Here is a 25,426-nt window from a genome sequence, read left to right as displayed (position 1 = left end):
AATTTAGTTCCAAGGGAAAGTATACTGTCACTTAACACAGAAAAGGTGTTAATGATGTATTGGAACAGCTGGGTCGAATTTTTCCTGCCGATATTTCAGAACTGTTAGTGTTGTTTGACGATCACATACTTCAAGTGGAATGAACAGTTTTATGAGCAAACGGATGGTGTGGCTATGGGAAGCCCCCTAAGTCCCGTAATTGAAAACTTCTTTATGGAGAAATTCGAAGAACAGGCCTTAAGTACTGCCAGAAAAAAACCAAATGTATGGTTCCAATACGTGGACGACACGTTTGTGCTGTGGAGACATGGCAAGGAGGAACGAAGCCGGTTGCACGAAACATCTGAATAATAAACTTGAGAATTCAGTTTACAATGGAGGAGGAAGAGGTAGACGGCAAATTACATTTTCTCAATGTGCTTGTTTTGAGAAACGAAAATGGTAGTTTGGGACACTCAGTATACCGCAAACCCACGCTCACGGACCATTATTTGCACCGGGATTCGAACCACCACCCACAACAGAAGCAGAGTGTTATCAAGACGTTAGCGGACAGAGCTAGAAATATTTGTGAACCTGAGTTGCTCGACGCTGAGATGTAACATCTCCACAATGCACTAATGAAGAACGAATATTTGTCCGCCGGAATAAAATGTGCGTTGAGATAGCCATGCAGAAATCATAGTGGCGTACAGTCTACTGCAAAATCTAAGGATTTCCTGCCGTTTGTTAAAAATGTGACGGAAGGAATAGGAAGGATCTTGATGAAGCAGAATATCACTGTAATTTACAAGCCCACCAGGAAGATACAGGAATACCTTAAGCCTGCCAAGGATGCTCACAAACCATTGGAAAAAGCTGGAGTGTATAGGATCCCACGCAGCTGTGGAGATCTTTATGTGGATACCACTAAAAGAATTGTTTCAAAACGTTTGGAAGAGCACAAGGGCAATTGTAGAAGAGGAGAAACGGAACGATCAGCTGTTGCGGAGCAAGCTTTCCAGCCAGGGAACCACCATATTCATTTTGAGGAGATGCAAGTACTAGCGGCCACAAACGGATATTACGAAAGGCTCTACAGGGAGGCAATCGAAATCGCTAAACACCCTAATAATTTCAGTCGTAAGGAGGAGGGCGTGAAATTGAACGGTATATGGATGCCGGTGTTAAAGATGATGTGTACCACCCGCCCTCTACTGGGTGATGGCAACGGCGATCGACGACAACGGACAGCGGCCAATTGCACTGACGTTTTCAAAACACGTGACGTCACGCCGCGGTGCGGGAGTGCGCGCACACGGAATTTAGCGGCAGTCAGTAGCGAGCCAGTGGGCGTGTTGGACCTTCTATCGAGCTACTGACCCCCTTGAAGATGTCTCCCGCAGATGGGGACGAAATGTTGGGATTTGACAAAGAATTCAACAACCGACCACGGCATAACAGCCCGGATAATTATAATGGACATGACAGAAAAGGTGTATTTTCACCCAGGAGAAAGTGTAATTTTAACCTGGAAATCAGGGAAAATCCAGGAATTTTTTTTCCTTGTCCGCGTATACACCCTGATATAGCAGAGATGCTGAGTCGCAGATAGGTGTAACAAAAAGACTGTCAAAGAAGAAACTTTCGGCCAACAAAGCCTTTATCAAAAACAAACACACACACACACACACACACACACACACACACACACACACACACACACACACACAGAGAGAGAGAGAGAGAGAGAGAGAGAGAGAGAGAGAGAGAGGACCACAGTCTCTGGTCCCTGGAAGGCGGAGTTGGTAGTTTATAAAAATGTGAAATATACTCCCATACAACAAACAAAATTCTTCCTCTCCCCTCCCCCGAGAACTCTGGGTTTCCACATGGTCATTGGGAAAAATCTTTTGATGACTGTCACTTCCCACTGCTAATAATTTCATTTTTCAGCGTACAACTGAGTTTGGCACACACACTGTGCAGATGTTTTTCATCAACTTTTTAAGCTATTAATTTTGCAGGCCAAAGGTTGAGAGAGCTCGCAGGCCACTTGAAAATATGGAGTTTGTTATTCTGCATAAAACCACAAGACCTAAGGAAGAATTAAAAGCAGAAATACAGAAACTTGGTGGTAAGGTAGTGTCGAAAGTTCACGATAAGCTTGCAGCAGTTATAGGAACACCAGGTAAATAAATTATCGTCGTAGGGTGTATGTTCTGTATCAACATGAATTCAGTATTTTTAACCAATTTTTCTTTTTTTCAGATGCTGTTGAGAAAATGGGTAAAAAGGTAGAGGAAGCTAAAGACCTTGACATACAAATTGTATCCGAGGATTTCCTGGATGAGGTGAAAGATGGTGGTGCAACACTCATGATAAACAAAAAGAGTATTTGCTCATGGGGATCAGATGTAAGTTTACAGTATGAAATTCAAAATATGAGCAGTTCAACATGTTACTATACCACATTAAGTGATTGACTTTGTTTTTCTAGCCTAACAGCAGAATACCAAAAGACAATGAAACTAAATCCTCAAAAAGTAAAAGTAAGTACCTGATTTTTAATTCTTTGTTAACCGAGCATTATACACTGTTTATTCAAATAGTTTTAAAAGTCTCTCTCTCTCTCTCTCTCTCTCTCTCTCTCTCTCTCTCTCTCTCTGTGTGTGTGTGTGTGTGTGTGTGTGTGTGTGTGTGTGTGTGTGTGTGTGTGTGTGTACGCATGAGAGGGAGGGGAGTTAGTTCCATGTACATCTCATCATTACAAATGGAAAATACAAAAAGCATTAGCTAAAGGAGAAGGAACAAATTTTTTAAAAGTTAACATCATAGGTTACTACCTAGTGTGTATTTTAAATTTGAGTGTGCTTATCATTCAAATAATGTGAACTGCTTGTTGTTTGTAAACTCTAGAGTCTGATAAAATACCACAAGCTGAAAGAACACTAATATACTTGTAAAAGTTTCACACTGAAATTTTGTTGGGGGGGTGCGGGGGGGGGGGGGGGGTCACTGCACTGTGAAGAATGATCCTGTGTGGTAAACCTGCTTTCTGACAACTATTGTAATGAAGTTAATTGTGGATTGACATGGGGATACAAGATGTAATGATATAAGATGTTCTTGCTTTTTCTATGAAATGTCATAAGTGATACTTGCTACTGCTATTAAGGTATCAGTCATTTGTAGCCCACTAGTAACACTTTATTTCTGATGACAGTGACATAACGTAGTTCTGAATCATGAACACATGTGGGACATACAAGGCATTACAGTGACACTACTCCAAATTGTTCACACAGGATATTCTTGTTCTTTGCATCAATTGTAGGGAGTGATGACCAGCTTTTGCTGTGGAAAAGGTATCAGTTACTTGCAGTGCCGAATAATAATTGCTTTCTGATGACTGTCAGGAGTATAGTTCAAAATCGTGGACAGACACGAAGCATACAAGGTATAATACTAATGAGACTTATCTAGATTGTTGTTTCATCAATTTCTGTCTTTTTTATATCAGTGTTGGTGTGTGATACATTGCAACTGTTATGCTTCAGGTATCAGTCACTTGCAACCCCAAACAACAATTGATTTTGATAACTGTAGTTGTAAATCATGGACATATATGAAGCATACAAGGTGTAATACAAATTAGTCTTCTGTGGATTGTTATTTTCAATGTTCTTGTTCTCTGTATCAGAGATGAGTGATATACTGCTACATCTATGAATTTGGTATCTGTCACATACAACCCATAATAACAATTTTTTTTCTGACGGCCATGGTAAGTGCACATAGCTAAAATGTGGACTTGCACATAGTATAAACACTGAAGTTTAAGTAGCTGTATATAAATCTCCCTATCATCTCCATCATCATCTTAAAACACACACATGAACAATACATACATGTAGTATTACTAATATTGTAATGGAGCAAGGAGACAGAAGTCACATATGTTGCGTGTGGTTGCCAATTGTCCCGTATGTTGTGTCCTAGCCCACACTGTGCACATGCCAGTTTAGTTAGCCAGCGTATGTATCTACCCGAGCACATTGCGCCTATCGGCCAGGTCATTTCTTTAGCTTGCCTGGTTAGTTGCTTGCCAGGCCAGCCTGTTGGACTGTTGAGTTACATTCTGCTTCTACTTGTGAAGCTGCTTTATCTTCTTTAGCTTTATTAGGCATCTATTTTTGCAATGTTTTCAGTTAATAAACAAGCTTGCTTTTCCCCACAACAGTGCCAGTTAACCCATACTTTTACTTTCAGCAATTTGGGAACTCATGTTTTTAGAAGAGTAAGCAACTCCAGTTATAGACTCATTATCCTGTATAGATTCTTCTAATTACACCTGATTAGCATCAGTCACTCATGTTGGCGGAATTACAGCATTCTGTTCTTGTTGGGTGGAATTTCTAATTATAGCAATGTAAGAATTCATTGATGAAGAATAGGAACCATGTACTATGCAATATAAAAGTATTTTCTTCCTCTATGTTTTGGAGCATTGCAGACACTCAGAAGGTGTTTCACTGCCCATGCAGTGTGCTTGAGTAGTTAATACGATGAACAGTGTGTACAGTACAGGGGCCTAGTGAGTTGATAGTCTGACCGACTGCACTGAATTTGCCACATCAGCAAAATTACACGTTATTCCATAGCCTGTGCTGGTCATTTCATACGACACTGAGCGATAACTGTACATTGCACAGTTCTAGGAAGCATTTATTTTCAGGAGGAGGAATTCCACCATTGCGAATAGACATTTAACAGTAGAGAAAATTATTCCTAATCTTTCGACATGTTAGTTTCTTCAGAGAGAAAAGAGGTATAAGTTAGAGCAGGATGGGCAAATCACCCGGACCCCAGATTGGGAGGAACTTACTATTGTGAGACATGTAGGAGGAAAAGATCTTTGTCTCCCATAGCCCTCACAACATGAATCTCTCTCAGCCTGGGGTCTGACTGATCTGCCCATCCATCCTAAACTTATCCCTCTTTTCCCACTGAGAAACTAAATGACAATTCCAAAACCTGGGAATAGGACTAGTTTCAAGTAATGAATTTTCCTTTTGATACAATCTTTAATCCTATCTTATTTACACAATCTTCCGTTGAATGTCACCTCTTGTCTTCCTTATTGTTCATACACATTTTGAGAGTGATAATGATGACTGTTTCATCAGATTATCTTTTTACATGTGATGTTTGTTTGTTTGTTTGTTAGTTAGCTTTTCACTTTTTGTCACTACTTCTCTGTAAGTGTATTTTTTATCTTCTTACAAAAAGCAGTATTCTGTGTTTCCATGGTTTCCATTAATATATTGTAAGTGGGTTTGATGACACATTCTTCTAGTCTCTCACTGCTTACCATCTCGTGACACTTTTGATATCTTGGTTTAAAGTTATTCAGATGTCATAAACTCAGGTTGCTCCATGCAGGCTATTGGTAGAGTAAAGCGAACAGTGACAACTTACTCGCAAAAGATTGTTTCCTTAGTGTGTAGCAGTATGAAATAAGAATCATCTGAATGGTGCCATGATGAAATACAGCAAAAGAAAGTTTCCACTTAAAAAGCTGTGGTCGAATTACGTACCTTTCATATTCCTTAGTATGCCAAGAAAAAAAAGAGTGAAGAAAGCAAAACTGTTCCATTATTGATCAGGCAAATCAACCAGTCTTAAAGTTTAAGTTGTAGCTGACTTTCATAATTTCTCAGGTTAGTCTTGTAATCTGATCTTATTTGGATTAATCCATACAAAGTAATCCATTTTTAAATATTTTGATTTTTTTTATATTTGATTACCCTATAATTGAGAAGTTCATAAAAGTTTTACCTTGCAGCCTTACTGAATGGCTGTCTTATCTGGAAGAGCATGACAGTTTTTCAGTTTGGAGACATTAGCATCTATCAGAATCTCTCTGCACTGGCTAAGTTACAACATTGCAGTTTACATGATTGTTTTTAGAAAAGTCTCCTCTACAACATTGTTTATTGTCCAAAATACTGTAAATTCAAATTTAACCACTCAAAAATGCCTCCAAAATCTGGTACTGAAAATTGAGAAAATCACTTTCTAGATCCAAAAATAACAACCAAGGAGGGATTTATTTGATTTTTGCACATTTTGTGCACCTGTATGACAGCAAAGTACTGTAAAAATTTGAACATTGATATTTGAAAATGAGAAAGTATTTAACATTAGACTGCAATAGATCTTATGGTTGGTGCCTATTTAAATGGTTTATTGTTTTGTTCTAATTAAATTTAGTAGTAACCTATTTTTAGTTAACACTGTCACCCTATATTTGAGTAGTAATATCTATTTTAATAAAAATATTAAACAAAAGAAACTTTTGCTTTAGTTCTATGTTAAAAAATAACCCATTTACATGCTGATTTATTCTCAGTTAAGTAGCACATTATTAAAAGTTCAAAATCATAAAAATAAAAACAAATGTTAAATTTCTCTGTTGTTGATAAGGCTACAGTTTGTGCACGAGTTTAGTCCTCAAGACAAATGTGTCCAGGACCTCAGTGGACAGAGTAAAAAGTCTGCACAGGAGTCTGGGTGGTTACTGACAAAAGTGTGTGCATGAACTGTGTACCCGCGCTACATTTGCTGTGTGTGGTATTGTTGTAGAGTCATACTGTTCAGAAACCTCTGTTAGAGTGGATGTACGAGCTTCACTGGAGTGTAGAATATGTTTTGTGCTTTTGTTGTGAGTGTAGTTTTAATTAAGTAAAATAATTTTAAAATTTAATAATTAATTTGAAAGATTAAGTGGAATGCAATAAAATGGATGAACAATGCCCTTTGGATAGGCATTAAGGGAAGTGTCACAAAACAGTTTATGGTTAAGTTTCAAAAAAAAAGTTAATGACTTTGCTGAAGTTATTAAAGGTTTGAGGGAAATAAAACTTGAACACCCCCCCCCCCCCCCCCCCCCACATGACCACAGACCTTGCCGTTGGTGGGGAGGCTTGCGTGCCTCAGCGATACAGATGGCCGTACCGTAGGTGCAACCACAGCAGAGGGGTATCTGTTGAGAGGCCAGACAAACGTGTGGTTCCTGAAGAGGGGCAGCAGCCTTTTCAGTAGTTGCAGGGGCAACAGTCTGGATGACTGACTGATCTGGCCTTGTAGCACTAACCAAAACGGCCTTGCTGTGCTGGTACTGCGAACGGCTGAAAGCAAGGGGGAACTACAGCCGTAATTTTTCCCGAGGGCATGCAACTTTACTGTATGGTTAAATGATGATGGCGTCCTCTTGATGAGTAAAATATTCCGGAGGTAAAACAGTCCCCATTCGGATCTCCGGGTGGGGACTAATCAAGAGGATGTCGTTATCAGGAGAGAGAAAGCTGGCATTCTACGGATCGGGGTGTGGAATGTCAGATCCCTTAATCGGGCAGGTAGGTTAGAAAATTTAAAAAGGGAAATGGATAGGTTAAAGTTACATATAGTGGGAATTAGTGAAGTTAGGTGGCAGGAGGAACAAGACTTCTAGTCAGGTGAACACAGGGTTATAAATACAAAATCAAATAGGGGTAATGCAGGAGTAGGTTTAATAATGAATAAAAAAAAATAGGAGTGCGGGTAAGCTACTACAAACAGCATAGTGAATGCATTATTGTGGCCAAGATACACGAAACCCATGCCTACTACAGTAGTACAAGTTTATATGCCAATGATGAAGAAATTGAGGAAATGTATGATGAGATAAAAGAAATTAGTCAGGTAGTGAAGGGAGACGAAAATTTGTCATGGGTGACTGGAATTCGAGAGTAGGAAAAAGGAGAGAAGGAAACATAGTAGGTGAATATGGATTGGGGGTAAGAAATGAAAGAGGAAGCCGTCTGGTAGAATTTTGCACAGAGCACAACTTAATCATAGCTAACACTTGGTTCAAGAATCATAAAAGAAGGTTGTATACACGGAAGAATCCTGGAGTTACTAGAAGGTATCAGATAGATTATATAATGGCAAGACAGAGATTTAGGAACCAGGTTTTAAATTGTAAGACATTTCCAGGGGCAGATGTGGACTCTGACCACAATCTAATGGTTATGAACTGTAGATTAAAACTGAAGAAACTGCAAAAAGGTGGGAATTTAAGGAGATGGGACCTGGACAAACTGACTAAACCAGAGGTTGTACAGAGTTTCAGGGAGACCATAAGGGAACAATTGACAGGAATGGGGGAAAGAAACACAGTAGAAGAAGAATGGGTAGCTTTGAGCCATGAAATAATGAAGGCAGCAGAGGATCAAGTAGGTAAAAAGACGAGAGCTAGTAGAAATCCTTGGTTAACAGAAGAGATACTGAATTTAATTGATGAAAGGAGAAAATACAAAAATGCAGAAAATGAAGCAGGCAAAAAGGATTACAAATGTCGCAAAAATGAGATCGACAAGAAGTGCAAAATGGCTAAGCAGGGATGGCTAGAGGACAAATGTAAGGATGTAGAGGCTTATCTCACTAGGGGCAAGATAGATACTGCCTACAGGAAAGTTAGAGACCTTTGGAGACAAGAGAGCCACTTGTATGAATATCAAGAGCTCAGATAGAAACCCAGTTCTAAGCAGAGAAGGGAAAGCAGAAAGGTGGAAGGAGTATATAGAGGGTCTATACAAGGGTGATGTGATTGAGGACAGTATTATGGAAATGGAAGAGGATGTAGATGAAGATGAAATGGGAGATAAGATACTGCGTGAAGAGTTTGACAGAGCACTGAAAGACCTGAGTCGAAACAAGGCCCCGGGAGTAGACAACATTCCATTAGAACTACTGATGGCCTTGGGAGAGCCAGTCCTGACAAAACTCTACCATCTGGTGAGCAAGATGTAGGAGACAGGCGAAATACAGAGAAAGCTTTTGACAATGTTGACTGGAATACTCTCTTTCAACTTCTGAGGGTGGCAGGGGTAAAATACAGGGAGCAAAGGGCTATTTACAATTTGTACAGAAACCAGATAGCAGTTATAAGAGTTGAGGGGCATGAAAGAGAAGCAGTGGTTGGTAAGGGAGTGAGACAGGGTTCTAGCGTAGCCCCGATGTTATTCAATTTGTATATTGAGCAAGCAGTGAAGGAAACAAAAGAAAAGTTCTGAGTAGGCATTAAAATCCATGGAGAAGAAATAAAAATTTTGAGATTCGCCGATGACATTGTAATTCTGTCAGAGACAGCAAAGGACTTGCAAGAGCAGTTGAACGGAATGGACAGTGTCTTGAAAGGAGGATATAAGATTAACATCAACAAAAGCAAAATGAGGATAATGGAATGTAGTCGAATTAAATCGGGTGATGCTGAGGCAATTAGATTAGGAAATGAGACACTTAAAGTAGTAAAGGAGTTTTGCTATTTGGGGAGCAAAATAACTGATGATGGTCGAAGTAGAGAGGATATAAAATGTAGACTGGCAATGGCAAGGAAAGCGTTTCTGAAGAAGAGAAATTTGTTAACATTGAGTATAGATTTAAGTGTCAGGAAGTCGTTTCTGAAAGTATTTGTATGGAGTGTAGCCATGTATGGAAGTGAAACATGGACGATAAATAGTTTGGACAAGAAGAGAATAGAAACTTTCGAAATGTGGTGCTACAGAAGAATGCTGAAGATTAGATGGGTAGATCACATAACTAATGAGGAGGTATTGAATAGAATTGGGGAGAAGAGGAGGTTGTGGCACAACCTGACAAGAAGGGACCGGTTGGTAGGACATGTGTTGAGGCACCAAGGGATCAAAATTTAGCATTGGAGGGCAGCGTGGAGGGTAAAAATCGTAGGGGGAGACCAAGAGATGAATACACTAAACAGATTCAGAAGGATGTTGGTTGCAGTAAGTACTGGGAGATGAAGCAGCTTGCACAGGATGGAGTAGCATGGAGAGTTGCATCAAACCAGTCTCAGGACTGAAGACAACAACAAAACTTGAACATTTTTCTGTTTAATAGCAAATTGGATTTTGTTAGTTCCAATTTAGAAGTATATCCTGCTTTGAAAATAATAAAATTGAGAGGCAGAAAAAGAACAGCTACTGAAAGCAAGGCACAGTGAATTTCAGACAAAATTGCAAAAGACTTAGAACCATGCTTTAATGATGCAGATACCAACAGTATTTCTAAGAAAGAAGAAAATCTACCTCCAGAATCGTTGGACACTGAATATTTGAGCTTAATTTAGAAATTAAGAAGTAATTGTTCAGTGACACCTAAAGAAAAAAAAACTTAAAAATTAAACTTAGCTCCCTGACTCGGGGTCAAGAGAACAGTTTAGGAGTCAGACATTTCTGATCATTTGGTTAGATTAGCTGAAAAATCAGTGAAAGAGCATGGTAATCGACCAGTTTTAGGAAAGAAGAAAGGGGTAGGTATAAGTCGAGAAACAATTGAAAAGATAAAGCAGATTTTTGAAGATGACGAAAATCGTTAAATGTGCCTTGGGTAGCAAAGATAGCAAAAGAGTTGTCATAAATGTAGCTAAAGTAAAAAAGCAGAAACGACTGACTAGTGCTCTCAAATTTAAATGAACTTTATGTAGCTTTCAAAAATGTTCATCCTGAATGCAAAATTGGCAGGTCAAAATTTGGTATCCTTCACCCTAAGTCATATATTTTGACTGGCTCCTCAGGAGCACACTCCGTGTGTGTGTGTGTGTGTGTGTGTGTGTGTGTGTGTGTGTGTGTGTGTGTGTCATCAAAATGTCATATTGATGATTGTGGGTGCAGAACTCAGTGATCCCAACTGCAAATAGTTATTAGATTTAACGCTCTGTGACACTAACAGTTATGATGGCATGATGAATTTGTGCGATAAACACTCTGCTAAAGAAACCACTCTTGAACAAACTTGAGGAGGAAATGCCCGGCAATGTTACCTTCAAACTGTGGAACATAACTGACAGGGCTGAAATGGTAGCAGTGCTTAAACCTCAGGAAGAGTACTTTGACTCTTTAATTGATAGTCAACACTACGTTTCTAAACTACAAATCAAATTTTTGAACGACAAAAAAGCACAACTTTATGAATCTAAATGCATAGTCCTAGCTGATTTTGCAAGAAACTTTGCATTTGTCGTTCAGGATGAAATACAAGGGTACCATTGGGTTAATCACCAGCAACTGTTCATCAATTTGTTCTGTACTACAGAAATGAGAAACATGAAGTTTGCAGTTCTTCAATTTACATTCTACGCAACTACTTGGGGCACAACTCTTTGGTTGTCCATATGTTTCAAAAGTGTGTAACAAATTACATAAAAGATGCCCTAGCAGAAAGACTTACCTTAGGGGGAAAAAAAGGACGGGTATACACTTGCTCGCTCGCCCCGCGCGCGCGCGCCCACACACACACACACACACACACACACACACACACACACACACACACACACATCCATCCATCCACACACATCCATCCACACATATACAGACACAAGCAGACATATTCAAAGACAAAGAAACTCTTTGTCTTTGAATATGTCTGTGTGTGTGTGTGTGTGTGTGTGTGTGTGTGTGTGTGTGCGCGCGAGTGAGTGTATACCCGTCCTTTTTTCCCCCTAAGGTAAGTCTTTCCGCTCCCGGGATTGGAATGATTCCTTACCCTCTCCCTTAAAACCCACATCCTTTCGTCTTTCCGTCTCCTTCCCTCTTTCCTGACGAAGCAACCGTTGGTTGCGAAAGCTAGAATTTTGTGTGTATGTTTGTGTTTGTTTGTGTGTCTATCGACCTGCCAGCGCTTTCGTTTGGTAAGTCACATCTTCTTTGTTTTTAGATATATTTTTCCCACGTGGAATGTTTCCCTCTATTATATATATATAAACTTCAAACCAGATTTGAAAACGTTATAGCAGTAAAAGGAACAAGGCAATTCCACAAATATCTTGGCGTTGCACAAAACTTAGTTCAATGCTATATAACATCAGGAACCGAAATTTGATGATAATTGTTTCAGTAAAATTACATCTGTCTTTAACATTGAATGACATACTGGCATGTGTGTATAATGGACAACAGTGCCTTGCACTCGTTGAAAGAAAAAGATCGGTAAACAATGATGCTTTTGTGCATTTTGTCACCCTGGTGGCCCAAGAATGTCAAGAGACATCTGCTAGTGACAGAGTTTGGATACCAATGAAAAATTAAGGAAGTTTCCACAGCAACTGGAGGATATTATCCTGTATCACAAAAGCTGTCGGAAGAAATGAATGTATCATACAGTCACCAGCAGGATTAGGGAGCACCCGCATCTCAAAAGTATGTTAATTGTAAACATTTACTTTAAATTTGTCAAGATAATATAAATGTTTGATTCATCAATTTTTCGAAGTTTTGCTTGTAGTTCAGTACCTCATCTTCAATAATAATTGATAACATCTAGCCATTACCATACGTGAATTAGGCAACAGCCATAATATCAGTTTCAATGTAATGTGAATTGTTTCCTCATTTCCAAAATTTATATCTTTGTTCACCATCAAATATCAATGTTGAAATTTTTACAGTACTTTGCCATCATATAGGCGAACAAAATATGCAAAAATCAAATTGTTATATCTAGTCCCTCCAGAGATAACTAGCCCCAAACTTTACAAAAATTTATTTTCCAAATTTCAAAAATTTATAAAAAATTACGGAAACATATGTCATTGTTCTTGCTCTATTTAAGGCTATTAGTTTATGATATATAACTAGAGAAAAAAAATACTCTCATAAATCACTTCTTCATTGTTACTTTTGGATCTAAAACGTGGATTTTCTAAATTTTCAGTACCAAACTTTGGAGGTCATTTTGACCGATTATTTTTTAATTGGGTACTGTGGGTCATAAACAATCATTTCAATTGCAGTGTTTTAACTTAACCCAGTGCAGAGATATTCAATTTAACGCTAATGTCTCCAAATTGAGAAACTGTCATGCACTGACAGATAAATATGGCTGGCATTCAAGAATTTTTTTTTTAACCATTTTGAACTTCAATTATGGGGTAATCACACAAAAAATTTTAAAAAGGTCAGGCAACCCGCTTAAAATTTATTGGATCACTTCACTTGGATTTGATCTATTTAGCTTTCACTTAGTGTAAATTAACCTTTTTGTTTTCTGCATTGGTGTGGATGTAGGTGGGTGTGCATGTGAGTGTGGTGCAAATTATCGAATAGAAATAGCATAACCTACTTTCAACATTTGAGATTAACTGTTGTAATTGGGGAACGATACGCTGATGTTTGTCACACAGAACATCAGTCACTGTAACCCCTAGAGCAAATGTGCTTTCTGATGACTGTAATTCATTAAGCTCTAAGTTACAGACAGATACGGAGCACACACGACTTGGCAGAGGAAGTGTTTTTTTATCAAGTGCTCAGCCTTTTTCACTAAGTAAAAGGTGTAGTTCCAGATTGCATTTCTGGAGTGCCAGTATTATCTTTCTGATAATGTGAAGTGGTTATGAAATGACTATTGTTTTATCATTACCTGTAAGAAAGCAAATGAAAACAAGAAAACTTGAAAGTATGTAAGTAAACTGTTTTATTACTTCAAAAAATCACCATAACTTTTAATACATTTAGCCCACTGAGAGACAGTCAATGCCTTAATGGAAAAATGTTTGCAGTTGCCTACAGAATCATGAATGTACCCGCTCCTCTTTGTCCTAAGCAAGTTGATGGGTACCAGTGTCTTTCTTCAGGCTCCAAAAATATGGAAACAGCATGGGGAGAGATTGGCATTGCATGGAGGATATGTAAGAGCTTCCAGCAAAGCTTCTGCTTCACACTTGAAACAATCTTGGCAACATATGGATGGGCCTGAAGACAGACATTTGTGGCCATCAGTTTATCAGGTGAAGAAATACACACCTGGATACAATCCTGGTTCCATAGGTGACTACAAACATTTTTCTGTGAAGGCATTAGTTGTCTTGTCTCACAATTGAATAAATGTGTTAACAGTTATGGCAATTACTTTTAAAGTAATAAAAAGTTTACTTACTTTTTTCCATTTGCTTAATTCTCATTTGATTGCTCTAACATCTACTCTGTTTTACCTGAGTAAGCCTTCATAGTACAGAATTTGATGCTGAACAGATGCTTTTCAGTTGCCCTCTTATTTATTCTCTGTAGGCTAGTAATTCTAAAATGTTCTCTAATGATAGAAAATCCACATACCTGTTAATGCTTTCTTTCCAAATTTCCATTCAGTCTGGATCTTGTTCCATGATCACAAGCTGGTTGTTCAGTAATTATGAAGGTTTGTGAATTATAAGTGATTCATCGACAGGCATGTGAACAAGACTGATCGCTTCACTAGCTTACAGCAGGCAAATCCTTTTGATTTGGGGGGGGAGGGGGCAGGGGAACAGAGACATAGACACAGCAGAGTTCCATTGTGGTGGCTGAATACATGGTGCCTGAACTGCAGGTTAAATGGGGACGAGCGGGAGAGGGGAGAAATGAGTGGGGAGGGTGGCAGACAGTTGGGCAAAGGCAACAAGTATATAAGATAGGAATGTGAAAGGAAGAGGCAGCAGGTACAGGGGATAGGAGTGCCACACAAGGGTAGTGGCACCTGTGCGCTTGTGCAGTGCATCATGGCCACGACATGAAGCAGTAGATGAGGAGGAGTTATTGGGAAAGATACTGTGGGTGCAGAGCGCTGAGGTCATATGACAGGGTGGAAGTGTGCGTGAAGCAGGGACTAGTGGAGACTGAGGTCGAAAGAATGACAAGAATCGTGTTCATGGGCGCACACACACACACACACACACACACACACACACACACACACACACACACACACACACACACACACACACAACCTCCCCCCCTTCTATACTGTTAAGAAAAGTTGGTGTTGGGGGGGAAGAATCCAGATGGCACTAGTTGTGAAACACCCATGGAAATAAAAGTGTAAGCTGAACAGTTTTCTGTCACTGCTCTTGACCACAATTTGGCAGTGGCCAGTCATTCTGGTGGACGGCTCATTGTTTGTCATACCAGCATCCATTTGCATGGTCGGAGATTAGTAGTCGTGCAGCACAAAATGCTGTGGATAAATTGCAGGCAGAGGTGGTATATGACATGGTTGCTTGCAACAAGTGGCCCTGCCTCTGATGGAATAGGATAAGTTTGTAGCTGGACTTGGAAAGGATGTGATGGAGAGGTAAATTGGACAGGCCTTGCATGGAGGTCTAAACAAGGTTATGACACATGCGTCAAAGGCGTGGGCGTGGTGTAGTGATGGGCCATGATATTGGGACAAATTCATATTCTTGAGGATAAATAAACCTTGTTTCACAAAGCACCTAACATCCAGCACATGTCGGTCTGTTGATTATTCATGTGATTTTAAAGTGCACCCCTGCTGGTTTTTGGACATTTTTGAACACATTCTAAGTTGGTTTCCGAATGAATTATAAGTTGATTTTTGAATGCGTGCATAGTGTACATGATGTCTCTGCGAGGGGAATTCTCGTCGCATGTAGAAATGAACTTTCCTGCAGACAAAACGGGACCGGGCTATACGAGCTGAGTGGAGTAAAGCCGAACTGGTGAATACCAACTGTTGCTTGTTTATGTGGTTGATTCGGTTTGCAAATGGTAAGTGTTGTTATAACTTACTAGTGAATTCCATAGATTCACACTACCAGAGTGGAAATAATCAACTAACAGAAATAACAGGTAAGAAAGATTATGTATTATCTTCTCGGTGTATCCATGAAAGTGAAATTCTGACAGAAAATTTTTGACCAGATCGCTATACTAGAAAGGGCCAGTTGTAATCCCCGGCTTGCAGCCTCTTTAAGTTCCATTCTGGGAGTAGCACGGAAAACACATTGTACGAACATCTAATAACGCCTAACCGGAGAATAATCACTGGATAACTAAACTGGTGATTGTGGCAGAGTTATTAAAGTTAACCGGAGAATGAGTTTCGACAGTGGTAGGAATAGTTACAGAATAAGCGATGACAAGATTGATTGTTAGAACGAGGATTGAGAAGAAAATGAGGACACACAAATTATGGAAGAATATGAAGATTACAAATTTATACAAAAATTTCGTTCTACTACTTTTCGGTCTCATGCATGATAAACTGGAGTCTATGAATGAACTGTGAAACTGTTTCCTAACAACATCTAACTTAAAACTGTGTGATTGTAGTAGGCCAAATAGGTATTTTGTATTGGTACTTTGTGAATTATATTGTCGTACTATGAAAATGATCATTATTGCCAAAACAGTCCCGCCTATTTGGTGTGTGTTGCAATTGCTACAATATTAGAAATGCTTATTTTGTTTTATCCAGCACACAGTGGCAAAATAGACGTAATCAGATCGAGAAACCACACCAGCTTTCTCAGTATTAGACGACAGCATTTCAATTTTTCTCATTAGCAAAACATTTGACGAACTTTGATGAGGTAATAGTTCTTTCACAGAAAGGAAAGCACGCCATGTAAAGCTTAAGCAAGATTAGAGCGAAAAATCGCTAGAACCCAAGGATTCAAGAAATGTGTACTGTCTTGCCTGTCTCTTGTCTTTACTGGTTTTAGGTATCCTATATTTAATTTTATGTGGCACAGATGAGCAAGTTATTAGCTAATAGGCAATAAAGAGTCCAGATTTTTCTGAAGCATTCTTGTTCTAGTTCTCCCATCCAGTATTAATTGCTTTTTTTAAAAAAAAAAAAAAAAAAAAAAAAAAAAAAAAAAAAAAAAAAGGGTCAGGATGTCAAACCGGCCGACTGGTTGCAGGAGAGGAACTACGGGACATTCTAATTTCCACTGTCCTGAAATAGTTTGATGGCATCCATTACAAAAAATACACTCCTGGAAATTGAAATAAGAACACCGTGAATTCATTGTCCCAGGAAGGGGAAACTTTATTGACACATTCCTGGGGTCAGATACATCACATGATCACACTGACAGAACCACAGGCACATAGACACAGGCAACAGAGCATGCACAATGTCGGCACTAGTACAGTGTATATCCACCTTTCGCAGCAATGCAGGCTGCTATTCTCCCATGGAGACGATCGTAGAGATGCTGGATGTAGTCCTGTGGAACGGCTTGCCATGCCATTTCCACCTGGCGCCTCAGTTGGACCAGCGTTCGTGCTGGACGTGCAGACCGCGTGAGACGACGCTTCATCCAGTCCCAAACATGCTCAATGGGGGACAGATCCGGAGATCTTGCTGGCCAGGGTAGTTGACTTACACCTTCTAGAGCACGTTGGGTGGCACGGGATACATGCGGACGTGCATTGTCCTGTTGGAACAGCAAGTTCCCTTGCCGGTCTAGGAATGGTAGAACGATGGGTTCGATGACGGTTTGGATGTACCGTGCACTATTCAGTGTCCCCTCGACGATCACCAGTGGTGTACGGCCAGTGTAGGAGATCGCTCCCCACACCATGATGCCGGGTGTTGGCCCTGTGTGCCTCGGTCGTATGCAGTCCTGATTGTGGCGCTCACCTGCACGGCGCCAAACACGCATACGACCATCATTGGCACCAAGGCAGAAGCGACTCTCATCGCTGAAGACGACACGTCTCCATTCGTCCCTCCATTCACGCCTGTCGCGACACCACTGGAGGCGGGCTGCACGATGTTGGGGCGTGAGCGGAAGACGGCCTAACGGTGTGCGGGACCGTAGCCCAGCTTCATGGAGACGGTTGCGAATGGTCCTCGCCGATACCCCAGGAGCAACAGTGTCCCTAATTTGCTGGGAAGTGGCGGTGCGGTCCCCTACGGCACTGCGTAGGATCCTGCGGTCTTGGCGTGCATCCGTGCGTCGCTGCGGTCCGGTCCCAGGTCGACGGGCACGTGCACGTTCTGCCGCCCACTGGCGACAACATCGATGTACTGTGGAGACCTCACGCCCCACGTGTTGAGCAATTCGGCGGTACGTCCACCCGGCCTCCCGCATGCCCACTATACGCCCTCGCTCAAAGTCCGTCAACTGCACATACGGTTCACGTCCACGCTGTCGCGGCATGCTACCAGTGTTAAAGACTGCGATGGAGCTCCGTATGCCACGGCAAACTGGCTGAGACAGACGGCGGCAGTGCACAAATGCTGCCCAGCTAGCGCCATTCGACGGCCAACACCGCGGTTCCTGGTGTGTCCGCTGTGCCGTGCGTGTGATCATTGCTTGTACAGCCCTCTCGCAGTGTCCGGAGCAAGTATGGTGGGTCTGACACACCGGTGTCAATGTGTTCTTTTTTCCATTTCCAGGGGTGTACATGTTTGCAGGGGTGTATACGACTCGGGACAACCAGGAGATCCGGGAAAAACCCGGTAATTTTTTCATCCGGGAGAAAACCGGGAAAAACCTGGGATATTTTTAGAATTCCAGGAATTTTTTATTGTTTTACTTTTCAGTTAAATTTTTGTAATTTTGACTGGTAAGAACTCTAACAAAGGATATTACTGTATCCCGCTATTGCAGTATAATACTTCAACAATAAAACATAAACGAGAGAAAAAAACAAAAATAACTTAAATTGCAAAGGAAGTGCGCCATATACAACGACAACACACATTGCTCATGCAAGCGTCTGCCAATTGAAAATGTGTCAAAGGCTTTAGGAAGACTATGCAGTGCTTCATAACAACAAATTGCCTCCAATGAGCGTGAAGTCGCAATTGCTTACATTAGATTTGTTTTAGCAGTTACGCGCAGGCGCATGCGCAGTTGAGTCACGTTTGAGTAGTAGATTCTCCCGCTTCTGGCAACAGGAATGTGGCTGTTGGCTGTGCAAGGAGTCGCAGCAAGCAGCTAGATGCTACCGGGAAAAGGGGGGGACGCCAAATTGATATTCTTGAGGGATAAAACTTGTTTTACAAAGCACCTAGCATCCAACGCACGTTTGCCTATCGATTATTCATATGATATTGAAAGGCTTCCCTGTTGGTTTTTAAACATTTTTTAACACATTTTGAGTTGATTTCTGAATGAATCATAAGTTGACCTTTGAATGCAAGCATAGTGTACGTGATGTCTCTGTCAGGAGAATCCTCATCGCAACTAGAAATAAACTTTCTGCAGACAAAAGGGGACGGGGCTATACGAGCCAAGTGATTAAAGCCTAATGGATGAATGCCAATCACCGTCTGATTATGTGGTTGATTGGGTTTGCGAAAGATCAGCATTGTCATAATTACTAGCGAAATCCATAGATTCAGACTACCAGAATGGAAATAAACGACTGACAGGAATACAAGGTGAGAAAGATTACGTATTATCTTCTCAGTCTATTCAAGAAAATGAAATTTTGACAGAAAATTTTTGGCCAGATCACTACACTAGTAAGGACCAGTTGTACAGTTCCCGGGCTAGCAGCCGCGTATGTTCTGTTCTGGAAGTAATGCGGAAAACGTGTTGTTCAAACACGTTATAACGCCTAATCGGGAAATAATCACGGGGTAACTAAACCTGTGATTCTGGCAGGATTACGGTAGTGAACTTAATCGGTGAACAAATTTTGACAGTGGCAGAAATAGCTACAGAATTGGTGATGACAATATTGTTTGTTAGAACGAGGAAGGAGAAGAAACGGGGATATCACACAAATTATGGAAGAATAAGACGATTCCAAATTTATATAAAAATTTTGTAATACCACTTTTCGATCTCATGCTTGAGAAGCTGGTGCGTATGAATGAAATGAAATGTGAAACTCTTTCCTAACATAAAGCTTTTTGCTTGTAGTAGGCCTAATAGGCATTTGATATTGGTACTTATTGAATTATATTCTGTCGTTTTATAAAAATGACCATTTGTGCCAAAACAGTCTCGTTTATTTGGTGTGTTACAAAATTGCTGCCATATTAGAAAGGCCTATTTTGTTTTATCTAGCAGACAGTGACAAAATATACGTAATCAGCTTGAGAAACCACATAAGTCTTGGGTATTATTTGTATTAACAGATTTTTCAGTATTAGGTTATGAAATTTCGATTTTTCATGTAGCAAAACGTTTGACGAACTGTGATGAGGTAATAGATCCTTTCGCAGAAAGGAAAGCACGCCATGTAAAGCTGTAGCAAGATTAGAGAGAGAAAAATTCTAGGAGCTAAGGTTCGAAGAAATGTTATTTCTTGCTTATCTCTTGTCAGTATTGGTTTTATGTATCCTATATTCAATTTTATGTCACACAAAACAGCAAGTTATTAACTAATAGGCAATAAAGAGTTCAGGTTTTCTGAAGAGTTCTTTTTCTCTCGATTACAGATAATCCTATCCGCTATTAATTGTGAGATTTTTTTAGAGGGGCAGGCTGTAGTCTCCACGTGACCCATGTTTACATTTAGTGATTTTTCTGTTAAATACATTCACATAGTGAAGGAAGGCTAAAATATGTTACTAGTTTCAGATCTTATTTATTTCCACCTTTCTGACAATCAAGCATCAATCACCTTGCAAAACAATAAAGTTATATTTGTGGGTTTGCTGAAGAAATTCTGCTTTTATGAAGCTTTCCTGCTGAGATAGTAAATTTATTTGAAACTAAGTGTTTAATTCAAGACTATTGGCTAGTTTCAACTGTTCACTGCATTTAAAGTGCATGTTTGCATCTTCTAGCATGTATGGCATTATGCCATAATAAAGAACCAAACATGAGATTGTACAGTACTGGCACTCCAAGAAGATTTACATCCCGAAAACCACCCTGAATAGCTCAATATCAGATCGAGGCCTACATCATTGGGAATCTGGACATACTGTGCATTTTAGTATGGTTCACGAAATTCCGGCACTCTTGGAGTATACTCTGATATCTTCTTTTATGACATAATGTAAGAAAGATCTTTTAATGTTTTACACGTACAAACATATGGGCTTCCTAAGTCACCACAGCGCAAGCGTGGTGACGCCTCATGTCTGGTGCTCTCTGGCAACTGCTGAAATGATTCTATTTCTACCAGGTCTTTGGAAAATATTGCAAATTGTGGTTCGAAAAGCATTATTTTCAAAGTAAATTTCCTTTTACGCAAGATGAACTATGTGCGAGAATGTACAATGAATTTCTTAAATCACAGTGTGTTTGCTCTCATTTAAACATCAACTCTTTGATGACGAGCCATTTAGAAGAATTTTGAGCCCAGGAGATCAGAGATTTATGTCGGTATTAAAAATTTTACTGGCATATTTGTGTGATGTATCTTAAAGTTTAACGGGCGCTAAACAGATCAACATTATATGTGAAAGCTTAGCTTCTCTTGTAGCATATTAATCTTTGAGACAAATATTATATGCAAAAGGTTTGCTTTCCTTGCAGCAACACTCTGCATATTAACTTAAACCATTAACTTTTCCTGTTGGTGGAATTTATTGTTTCTTAATACGAAAATATGCGGCGCACATGATACTGCACATACGCTGCTGTATAAAACCATAACGATTCAAAGGGTTGATAAGTTTTACAGTTCCAACGGAAAGTATACTGTCACTTAACACAGAAAGTGTATTTTCACCTGGGAGAAAATGTATTTTTAACTGGGAGATCCGGGAAAAATTCAGGAATTTTTTTCCTTTTCCATGTATGCACCCTGTTAAGAACCCACTTCCATCAGTTCTGGTAACTGTATTTTGGTTTTAACAAAGTCTGAATTAAGAATTTTCCTGGAGTTGAAAGAACAGCAGCTGTTTGCCGTAGACCTCCAGCACACTTCTCCCTCGTTGTGTTCTTCAAACGCCATTTCAACTTTCAGAGCTACAGTAACATGTTCGTCAAAGATATAAGAGGCCCACCATTATCCCTTTGTTCCTCAAAACAGCATCATATGTTTTATATAAGTTCATTAGATGGGCTCTTTAGGTAGCTTCCCTGCAGCTTGAGGAAGAGCCCATATCATATACACTTGCAACTAAGAATACAACACTTTACACTTTGCTGTTAACACAAGCTGAACCATTAGTTACGATAAGTAGCAAACAAGCAGCTCATGGCCAATGCTTTGCAGCCATTGAGAAAATATTACTCCCTATGCAACCTTGAGTTGTCGAGGTGTCATTGCCGGATCATCACTTTGACAGCTTTTACAAATTCCAGAGTTCAAATTGGCACTGGTGTACCCTTCACATTATGTGCTCCATGTGTGTGAAGTGTCAGTGACCTGACTATAGGTGTTCAACTTGTACATTAGGGTGTGTTGTTACAGTGTAAATTGAAGCTGTATGTTTGTCAGGCTCCGTACCTAGGCCATCAATTGCAGGCTGTATTCTCAACCACTGATCTCTCAAGTCATTCATCACAGCTTGCATTCATAACTTCAATACTGTCTATGCCTTTCTCATATTTTCCAAACTCTAGTGGGTCTGTATATTTGACTGAACTAGAACTCCTACACAAGGAGGGGAAACTGGAAGAGAGCTACTAGCAAAATAGAAGCTATGAAAGATGTAAGATTGTTGTGTGGATAGTGTAGTTGGTAACATGGTGCCCATAAAATTCAACTGTCCGGGTTTTAGTGTGTGCTCATTGTTCATTAATTACACATTTTGTTTTATAATGTGTTTTCCTGACTTCAATTCTACAGTAATCTTTTAGAGCACTTTACATTTTGTAATAACTGTAGTCCTGACACTTTGTTTGTTTTGTTGTTAGTTATTTTTATTAATTGTATTGTTATTTCACCAGATGTATTTGTCTTTTGATTTGCAAGGCACATCAGTGGTCACAGGGTAAACATTGCGAGTATCAGTACTTCTAATATTAATGCCTAACCACTAAGAGTTAATACTTCTCATGTTTATAACTTGACCACTGAGACTGCTTTGTCAATAAAAGCGAAATACATCTTGGGGAAGAGCTTTCCAATATGCTGAATCCTTCTAGTGGAAACAAATTGTAGCAAACATTCATGAAATTTTGGGATTAATAATCACATTTCATTTATCTTAAATCTGAAAATATCCCTGCAACTCATTAATTTGTTTTACACTAGGTAAAGGATTTTTTAAAGTATTGATTATTGGTTGGGATGCAACTTGTTTTTTCAAGTTGTGGATAACATTTATTTATTTTCATTCATTGGAATTTCTTTGATAATGTTGTATTGTGACTTTGTTGAACTTGACATGTAGGCAGATTTGTCAAGAGTATGCCAACAAAGCAGCGTATGAAGTTGAAGGGTGGAGCAGTGGTAGATCCAGATTCAGGTCTGGAAGATGTTGCTGAAGTATACCAGAAGAATGGCACAGTCTACAATGCTGTTCTTGGTATAACTGATGTTCAAAGTGGGAAGAATTCATTCTACAAGTTACAAGTTCTCACCAGTGGCTCAAGGTATAATTTAGTGCAATTCTCAGTTTTTAATATGTAGATTAATTTGATATTGAATATGTAATGCCTTATATTTAGTTTAAAAATAATCACAGGTCATCAAGCTAGTAGAAATTAACACACAAATACAATTCAATCATCAAAGCTTTAGTGACAAAACGTTGGAAGCTATAAAGGTACATACAAAATATAAAAGTAAGGCTGTTCAGAATTATTAGATTTCTTTTACAGTTTATTAAGAAACCTTTGGTTCCAAAAATTCATGTTTGTATTTAGTCTTTGTGTAGTATTGTCACTTGCAGTATGCCCATCTATTATTGTGTTATTTGTTGCTTTTTTTTCAGTTCAAAAGACTTTGTTAGCTTTAGTGAAATAAATGCTTCAGAGTTCTTGCTGCCTCAGATTTGTATTCAGTATCACTCTATTGATGACTTCCTCCATTGTCACCACCAGGTGTGACCTTTAGTTACTTAGTTGGCCGAATCATGTTGTGGAACATCACTGTCGCAGAACTTCCATATGCTATCAGGTATCATGTTGATGTCTAGGACAGAACAACATTGGTGGTGGTGCTGATTTCGTTAGATGCGAGTTGACTCATTATTTCCCTGTTGCCTTTCAGCAAAAAGTGCCTGTTTCTGTGTACCATCAAGGGTGTAGCCTCTGTCAAGGTACATTGTCACACACTGATCACTACAACCTTTGGCGACTGAATCCTGATAGGTAGATGCAAAGGGTAATATTTCTGTTTCGTCAAACATAATCGTATTTTTGTTAATGGGGCCGTGTTTGGCAACAGCAGCTTTATAGAAATCGTGTTACTCAATGTAGCGTTAGTGGTCAGTGCAGCTTTCTGAAATTGTTTATATTGACTGCCCAAAGTAACTGCCAATACATTCACAACACATTTTATGAATTTCAGGAGCACCATGACTAAGACCATCTGTTACTGGGTGCAGCATCTCTTTAATATTCTTGGTTGGTCAGAAACTGAATTGAACATCATGTCTATCCAGGACTCTATGTTCTTTATTGTAGCTCCTAAGAAAGGAAGGAATGCTGTAAGCTAATGATCTTCTGATGACTGAATATCTATAGATACAGGAGAAAATCATTTTATGGCCAATTTCAGTGGTAATTGAGGCAAAACTCATGTTATTTTTTGGCAAGATATGGTGTTATTTTTTTGCCAGGTCCTTTGTTTTCTGTGCTAGATTTGGTGTTACCATTTTCCACAATTTTGCTGTTCTCCCCTTTTTTTGATAAATTTGGTGTTACCATTTTTCTAAAATTCACAGTCTACTTTTGTCAAATTTGTTTCTTACGATTTTCGGCATTGATCAATTTTGGCGTTCTTTGCCAATTTCAGTTTTACATGCCAATTTAGTTGGTTTTTGATCATATTTGATTCCATTTTTTGCCAATTTCATTGTTTCTGTCAATTTCTTATTTTTCTCTTTTTGATTTTATTTTTTGCCAAATTTGGACATACTCTGTAGCCGAGTGCTACTCTGTAGCCGAGTGCTACTCTGTAGCCGAGTGCTACTCTGTAGCCGAGTGCTACTCTGTAGCCGAGTGCTACTCTGTAGCCGAGTGCTACCAATAAGGACTTTCCTTGTTGCCAGAGAGTGCTAATATGACCATTCTGGTTGAAATTGTAAATGCAGAACCCACCCATGGACTAAAAAAAAGTTAGCAAATGTTCCCCTTTTGCAAGTACCAGCTTTTGAAGAAATACACCTATATTCCCTTCTCTAACTTTCTCTGTAGATCAACATGGCATTGTCATTGTTAATCATTAGAATTTTGCTCTACAAATGCATCTAGCAGAAATCCAGCAGAAACTATAATTTTCCCACAAAATTCACTTTATTATTCACAAATTTTACAAACTATGTTGTGAATCTTATTGAAAGAATTCTTTTGAAGGAAATGGGCTAGACTTGAAAAACTTCAGTTGACCCTGTCTTTATTTACCGTTTGGGAGGTGTTGCATGTTTTGGTACGGGTCATGCCCAAACCTCCAGATGTCAGACACTCAGATTGATACGAAACAAGTTGATAAAGTAGCAATGGAAACTCTGATTTAGGTTGTACTATGTGCTATCATCCAGAAGAATATCCATAAACATTAATTAAAAGGAA

The 25,426-nt window shown here is 39.4% G+C and overlaps 1 protein-coding gene and 1 non-coding gene across 2 annotated transcripts in view; both read left to right on the top strand.

Annotated features, from left to right (window-relative positions):
- The window catches only part of LOC126203339 (poly [ADP-ribose] polymerase), a 122,081-nt gene that overhangs the window by 47,436 nt on the left and 49,219 nt on the right, over positions 1 to 25,426 (top strand). The window contains exons 8-11 of the mRNA XM_049937625.1: positions 2,007 to 2,170; positions 2,251 to 2,396; positions 2,480 to 2,531; positions 23,083 to 23,284. Coding sequence (XP_049793582.1) covers positions 2,007 to 2,170; positions 2,251 to 2,396; positions 2,480 to 2,531; positions 23,083 to 23,284 — 564 coding nt within the window. The remainder of the gene's footprint in view (positions 1 to 2,006; positions 2,171 to 2,250; positions 2,397 to 2,479; positions 2,532 to 23,082; positions 23,285 to 25,426) is intronic.
- On the top strand, positions 13,190 to 13,316 carry LOC126204736 (small Cajal body-specific RNA 8). Its single transcript, XR_007540536.1, has one exon. It is a non-coding gene; the product is annotated as a small Cajal body-specific RNA 8 (non-coding RNA).

This window comes from Schistocerca nitens, chromosome 9, assembly GCF_023898315.1.
Source record: "Schistocerca nitens isolate TAMUIC-IGC-003100 chromosome 9, iqSchNite1.1, whole genome shotgun sequence".
Lineage (NCBI taxonomy): Eukaryota > Metazoa > Arthropoda > Insecta > Orthoptera > Acrididae > Schistocerca > Schistocerca nitens.
The sequence above is the reverse complement of the archived record's forward strand: the minus strand, read 5'-3'. Positions and strand labels throughout refer to the sequence as shown.